General features: G+C 43.0%; 1 protein-coding gene across 1 annotated transcript in view; it reads left to right on the top strand.

Annotated features, from left to right (window-relative positions):
* PTGES3 (prostaglandin E synthase 3) overlaps positions 1 to 688 on the top strand; it is a 37115-nt gene extending 36427 nt beyond the window's left edge. Inside the window, exon 8 of the mRNA XM_068133005.2 lies at positions 221 to 688. Within this exon, the coding sequence (XP_067989106.1) occupies positions 221 to 240 (20 nt within the window). The 3' untranslated portion in view covers positions 241 to 688. The remainder of the gene's footprint in view (positions 1 to 220) is intronic.
* The last annotated feature ends 6770 nt before the right edge of the window (positions 689 to 7458 follow it).

Genomic DNA, 7458 nt, shown 5'->3' on the forward strand with positions numbered 1-7458 from the left:
TGGCTAAAGATGGTGGAAGAAGAAATGCGGGCAAGGGGGTTAACAAGGAGAGATTGCAGAAAATAGGGCAAAATGGAAAAGATTGTCATGGGGACCGCAAGGCTAACCCCCGCTCTAGTCGGGAAAATGGCCTTTAAAATGCATGTTGTTGTTGTTACGTCGACTCCTACAGGCTTTACTGATCGTCCTGTCTCCCACAAACCCACCTGTCTTTGCACAGAGCTGCCAGATTTGGAGTGAACACGAACGGGATGAAAGCGGCGAGGACAAGACAAGCAGCTGTTTGCTCTTTCCGTCTTGTCCCAGGGAATTCCTCATCGAGGCAGTTCTAGTGATCTTTCACAAAGCTATATGCACACAAGCTTCCCATTGGACAGTTCTGTGCTGCACTGCAGCCTCATGGTTCTGCTGCACAACAGCTGACTGGGAACAATGTGGGTATTTTCATGTTGCTTTTGTAATTGTCTTCAAAGGCTATAATGCGGAATAAAAGTATACACTGCTCAGATTAACTGTTCGCTTCATGGATTGAGCCATAATTTGCTAAATACAGAAAGCGGTAAATATAGATAAGTGAGGTCTTGTTATGTGCTTTGCAGGTATAATATCCATGTTCTTTTAAAAAGTATTCATTTGTAGAGTTCTCTTTGACTGCAAGTGACATGATTAAATTTTCTGAAAAATGTTATCGTTACTTTCCATTGAATATGTGAGACCACAACAAACAACAACAACAACAGGCATTTTAAGGCCATTTTCCCTGCTAGAGCGGGGGTTAGCTTTGCGGGCCTCATGACCATGAGAGACCATTACACACAAAGTTGCCGAGCTGAATACAGAATGCAATTTACTACAAGGAAGATGGTGATGTACAGATTTGTTTATTTTTAAACTACAGTATTTCGAAGGGCTGGTAGGATGGCCGAGAAGTACGCGCACTCGGTTTGAATCTCAGCCCACCTATAAACTGCCATCCTTGTGTTTCGCAGGCAGGGCGATTCATCAATGCGTCCCTCGGATGAATGTTAAACGTGCGTATCGTATGCCAGCATTCGTGGTGGGCGCTAAAGATCCCACGGTGTCTTTCGTGAAGAGTAGGCGAGTTATCGCATGATCATGATCAAATTCCGAATTCCTGCCCCGACCGACTTCCTGTGTCGGATTGACGACCTCATAACTGAGGTGGGGGCCTCGCGCGAAGGGTTTTATTGCCACGCCCAGCGAACCCTCTGGAATCTCTAGCCACACCCTGTCAGGCGATGTTGCCTAAGCCCTGATTGGTTGATGGGGTCTTACCGGCTCCGCCCTTGATGGCTGCCTGACGTGGCCACACCCCCACCCTTGCGCTCCGCCCCCTTTTCGGGCCTTACCTCATGGCATTTGGGCTGGTTCGAGCGAAAGCCCAAGGGCAGCGAACGCTACCGGCCCAACGCGTAACAAACCGCGAGGGGCAATGGGGTGCAGACTGGATAGTGCTCAATGGAGTCGATTGGAGGGAGGGTGCAAACTGAACGGGGCCTACTCTTATTTGTTTTACACAACGCAGATGCAACTATTGGAAATGGCCTTATCCTAAACACATACTATGAAATAACTAACGTTCTAAGGTGACCTACGTGTTGCATGTGGCCTAACTATGGAGTGCAACCTTTAACCTTTAATGATGTTACCTGTGTGGGTTCTCAAAACCGCAACAATATTTATACAATAGTGTGACGTTGGGTGTGCTGCTGGTGATGATGATTTAATTCATCAAGAAGTCATCCATTGACTTTTGCTTCTTGGAGCTCTCAGCTATGTCCTTAGACTTCTTCAGAAGACTAGCTGCCTCCAGTGCTTCAAGATGACCACCATGATGGTCAAACCAGTCAATGGCATCCTGTAGTCCCTTGAACACTTCAGCAGCTCTGGGAATCTTCTTGGGTGTCCCCTCCTCCTCCTCTTCCTCCTCTGGCTCTGCAGTGACTTCAGCTACAATGTCTTCATCAGACTTCTCTTCAGCAACCTGAAGATCATCATCAGCCTTCTTTTCCAGGTCCTTGTTCTTGAAGCCCCAGAATGGCTGGTCATCTGCATCCTCATCATCACTGAAGACCTCCTCGGGCATGGGTAGACAATGGTTCCAAGCCTTGACCACACTCCTCTCGGTGATGTGGTCCCAGGCTTTTCCAGAGACAGTGCTGGCATCCTTCAGACCTGTCATCTGTCTTCAGACCTTCATCATCCCGGGCCCGGCCAGTGGAGATGAAAGGTTAAATCAGCTTACGTAGATAAACACTCGTGTCAATATCATCTATCTATAATTCCAGCAATCTCTGTGTGTCTGTGTGTCTGTGTGTCTGTGTGTCTGTGACCGCTGTTTCTCGACAACCACGGGTCCGATATACTTGAAACTTGCCAGGTATATTGCTGGGGACCCGAGGATGTGCCTTTTCAAGGTTTTAAATTAATCGGACAAGTACTTACCGAGCTATGTCCAAAAAACGCTTCAACCAATCAGAGAGCAGCGAGCTATCACGTGTGCCGAACGTGGCGATCAGACTCTACCTCGGACGGCACATTTGACAGCGTATTCATTTATTTCACGTTGGAAAACTATGTTGCCGTTAAACTATGTTTTAAAACGAATTCAAACTGCGATTAAATTAAAACGATTCATCGTAACTGCGACGATTTGCGAACTTCACTTCACTTCACTTCACTTCCGGCAGCCAATCACAGAACGCTTTGTTGCGTAGGCGTGGCCGATGTGAGAACGAGCGGAGCTGAGCGCGTTACGAGCTGACCGCCATTACGGTACGGTTCGTAATTCGATTTCTTCCGGAGAAAATAATAATTTCTCGATTTCATATGCGCATTATTTCTCCCAATTCAGTCAGAGCGAAGGGCGGAAGCGAAGAGCGTTGTTTTTTTTGTTTACGGGCTTACGGGCGGGGTAGAGCGTACGGGTAGCGTTTTTTTTTTTTTTGGCAAGGAACGGGCACCCACGTACGGGCAATGCCCTAGTATTAATAATAACTTGTGAAATGTGAAGTAAACCAGAGGTGTTATGATCGTTATGTTGGTGTTATGAGAGCGAACTTTTACACGCGTGATTTAAAAAAAATCAAGATGGCGGCTGCCGTGTACAATGTACTACATGCTCGATTCTTGTCATTTTAAAAAAAAAAATTTCCCTACAAATCTATCAATTTTTGGGTACTAAGGGTCGACCGTGTGCTATCCGAAATCGCATATTAGTGGATCGCATATTAACGGATTCTGTGTGTACACACATACACACACATCGTGAGAGTTTAAATAAAACTGTGAGAGAGAGAGAGCAAGACACCGCTGGCCTAACAAAAGAGGCCTCAAAGCTATGCGAGTAAACAAAATGGTGGATATTTGTTTGTGTAGCCACTCCCCCGGGCAGAAGTATCACAGACAGACAGAATCACCTGCGGAGAATATAATATAGATATAAATATATAATTAAATGCAAGGATATTTAGACCAATTATAATTTAGAGATGGAAAATTGTACTTCCCTCCATAAAACTGTCTTTACTTGTCAGAGATGGTGAAGCCATTGTGCTTTCCCTAAATTCCTGCAAACGTTACCCCATAATGACTCTATTAATGTGATACCAGTCATACGTTTTGAATATTTAAACATGATTCGATAAACTTTAAAAAAATTTGGTACCAGTTATTAATTTTCAGTTAAATTCCTGGTTGTTGGCTTAACTACAAGATAGTGGAAACGTTTATCATTTTCATTTTAAACTCTTTGGCTGTTGGGTTTTGAAGTCGTGTTTCTCGCTTCTGACATCTCCTTTGGACTATAAACGGTAATCCTGCTTTCTAAGGGAATTCCATCAACTGCAATGTACTCGTTCTCATTGGCAATAGCATGTCGACCTATCATACCCTCTGGTAATTTTCATCATTGAGGGATTAAAAACAAAACAAAAAAAAACAACATTTAGAGGCCATTTTTCCCCGCAAAGCGGGGGTTGGCCTTTTTCGGGGACCGTGGTTGTTGTTGTTTTTTGGTCCCCCGTGTCATCATCATTGAGGGATTGTACACTGGTAATTTGATCAAATTAAGTTCCTTCTGAGTAGTGCTGCTTAGATAGTGCCTTCATATGGAAAGGCTGTGTCGAACATGTAAAGCATCCGAGAGGTACGCATACCCTCCGCTAAGCTGTCTCGCCTGCCTCGGGTTGAATCCAGATGTGGCTGTAAATTGTCATCCTGGTGTTTCACAGGCAGGGTGATTCATCAATGTATGTGCTAAACATACATTGAACAATTCATCAATGTCCCTCGGATGTATGTTAAAAGGGGCATGTGCCGTCTGCTATCATTCGTTGGTGGATGTTAAAGATCCCACGGTGTCCTTCATGAAGAGTAAGCGAGCTATTGCCGACACGCTGAAGAAATTGCAAATTCTTGCCCTGACTTCCTGACACGGAGTGGCTTTTCAGCACCAACACTCATGATTAAATGAAATGATGAAAGTATTTGATGCATGTTGATGAAAGTATTTCGAATGCACATCTTGGCGATTCATGAAATAGCAAACTTTGTCCATTGCCAAAATTGCATTGAAGTCCATTTCATTAGTGATCTATGCATTAGATATGAAACGAGAACGACACTCGGTAGAGCACATGCCTCGCCCTCCACCAGGCTGGACGGTTTACATTTTGTATCCCATTGATAGGTCGAATCTGGATCTGGACTTAAACCAAAATCGAATCGGCTTGTTCTTCTCACTTAACCAACTTATCCACCAAGTGCCATTGAGGTGCAGATCCATGATTTTAGGTTGGGGGAGTCTTACATGGCATCAAAACAAATCGATGTCTCTGACATATTGAACAAGGTTTGACATGGAAGTGACCTTGATCAGAATTACGGTTTTGTCATCAGATGAACATTTACCTGCAGAGCAATTCCACGGTTACTCACGTTACATTTCAAGCAACAATGACTCATTCAAGGAGGTCTAAAGAAACTCAGAAAAGAATTTTGTTCGTGTTATATCCACAAAAATGTGTCGGTTGCTCACGTTACATGATTTGGACATGCATATACGGTTAATGAAAAGACTACAAATTTCAAAAATGTCCTAATCTGAGGTATTACAAGAAGAAAACTTTTTATGTTCTGTACAGTCCCAATACTGGGTCACATATTGTTGGTAAAAGAAAACCTCTGAAAATAATAATTTTGACGTCGGAGACATAAAACATGGTTACTCACGTTACGGTTACTCACATTACATTTTGTCCGTACTCTATCCGAATCATTTATGTCAATTTTTTTTGGTGATATCAACTGATAATCAACTTATTTAGATTCAAAAGACATGATAAGTAATAATACTCTGTATATCACTATCATATTCAATCTAATTTTGGTAAAACACAAGAAAAAAAAGAAAGTAAGCAGTATGCAGTAATGTATCATCTATCTATAATTCCAGTAATCTCTGTGTGTTTGTTTGTTTGTACGTTTGTTTGTCTGTGACCGCTGTTTCTCGACAACCACGGGTCCGATATACTTTAAACTTGCCAGGTATATTGCTGGGGACCCGAGGATGTGCCTTTTCAAGGTTTGAAATTAATCGGACAAGTACTTACCGAGCTATGGCGATTTAGCCGTTCGCTTTGGCGTTGCGAATGGACCAAACCATTGCATGTAAATAGAGGGGGGGGGGGGTTCTGTGGTCGTTGCGAATGGACCAAACCATTCATGTAAATAGAGGGGGGGGGGGGGGTTCTGTGGTCGTTACTGCCACGTGGTTTCAAAGTTTTTTTTTTTGTTGTTGTTTGCACGCATGTTTTTTTGCACCCACGTACGGGCACGCCCTAGGATGTTTACACACACACACCCCTACACAAATTTTTTTTTTTTTTTTTTTTTGGCAAGGAACGGGCACCCACGTACGGGCACGTCCTAGCTTATATATAGTACGGGCATGCCCTAGTCTATCTATAATTCCATTAATCTCTGTGTGTATGTGTGTATGTTTGTCTGTGACCGCTGTTTCTCGACAACCACGGGTCCGATATACTTTAAACTTGCCAGGTATATTGCTGGGGACCCGAGGATGTGCCTTTTCAAGGTTTCATATTAATCGGACAAGTACTTACCGAGCTATGGCGATTTCTTTACCAAACACTGCAAGCCGTTCGCTTTGGACCAAACCATTGCATGTAAATAGAGGGGGGGGTTCTGTGGTCGTTGCGAATGGACCAAACCATTCATGTAAATAGAGGGGGGGGGGGGTTCTGTGGTCGTTACTGCCACGTGGTTTCAAAGTTTTTTTTTGTTGTTGTTTGCACGCATGTTTTTTTGCACCCACGTACGGGCACGCCCTAGGATGTTTACACACACACACCCCTACACAAATTTTTTTTTTTTTTGGCAAGGAACGGGCACCCACGTACGGGCACGTCCTAGCTTATATATAGTACGGGCATGCCCTAGTAAAGAACAAATGTAAAAAGTGACCACCCAGCCTTAGTTCATTTTCTGCATTGTTAGGCTCTTTTCTCTTACCCTACACGTTTGATACTAGTGCTGAATATTAATGAATGAATATGTCTTAAATACTTTGTCAATCAGCAGGCAGCAAGGTAGCACAAAGAAATATGAAATATTTTTGGGATTGAAAAAAAAAACCACAAACACAACAATGTTCTGCATCTTTCCATAAGGCAATGCTCCGATTGTTAAAATTCCTCACAGAACTTGGGATTTAAAAAAACACAAACACAACAATGTTCTGCATCTTTCCATAAGGCAATGTTCCGATTGTTAAAATTCCTCACAGAACTTGAAGTAGCCACGGTTATTGGCAACTTCTGGGGCCTCTTTTTTTCTTCCGGTTCTCTTTGATGTAAAAGATATTGTCTCGTTGTTTCGGGCCATTTCCAGTACTTGCCTGCTTGCTCCATCACAGAAACTTGATAATCATTTTGATTACCAATAGCCAGCACTTCTCCAGAATACAGCGTCTCCTCGTACTCCACTGCGTACCAATCTCCTACCCTAACATCAGATTACACATTTGCACTGGTGTCACTTGTAACTCACCCTGAGGAAAGGCAATTTTCCCTTGTGATGTACAGTTTATCAGAGTTGAGTGTAGACATGTGCAACATGAGAACATGTGGTCAGGAGAAAGTGAATTGCATGATGGGTAGACTCCTTTGTTTACACTGCCCTCTATTGTTTTAGGGTAACACACACCACTAAATTCATTTCACATACACCACAGCACTTTCATGTAATCACAGGCTGTAATTTGACATTTAGTTCCAAAGGAAACATGGTTACTCACGTTACACCATCGGTTACTAACGTTACACGGTTACTCACGTTACCACATTTGCTCGCTGTTTATTAATAAATGTGCACATGAATATTAATAAAACATTAATTTTTTAATCAAGAGACATT

This window comes from Myxine glutinosa, chromosome 12, assembly GCF_964187855.1.
Source record: "Myxine glutinosa chromosome 12, kmMyxGlut1.1, whole genome shotgun sequence".
NCBI classification, from domain to species: domain Eukaryota; kingdom Metazoa; phylum Chordata; class Myxini; order Myxiniformes; family Myxinidae; genus Myxine; species Myxine glutinosa.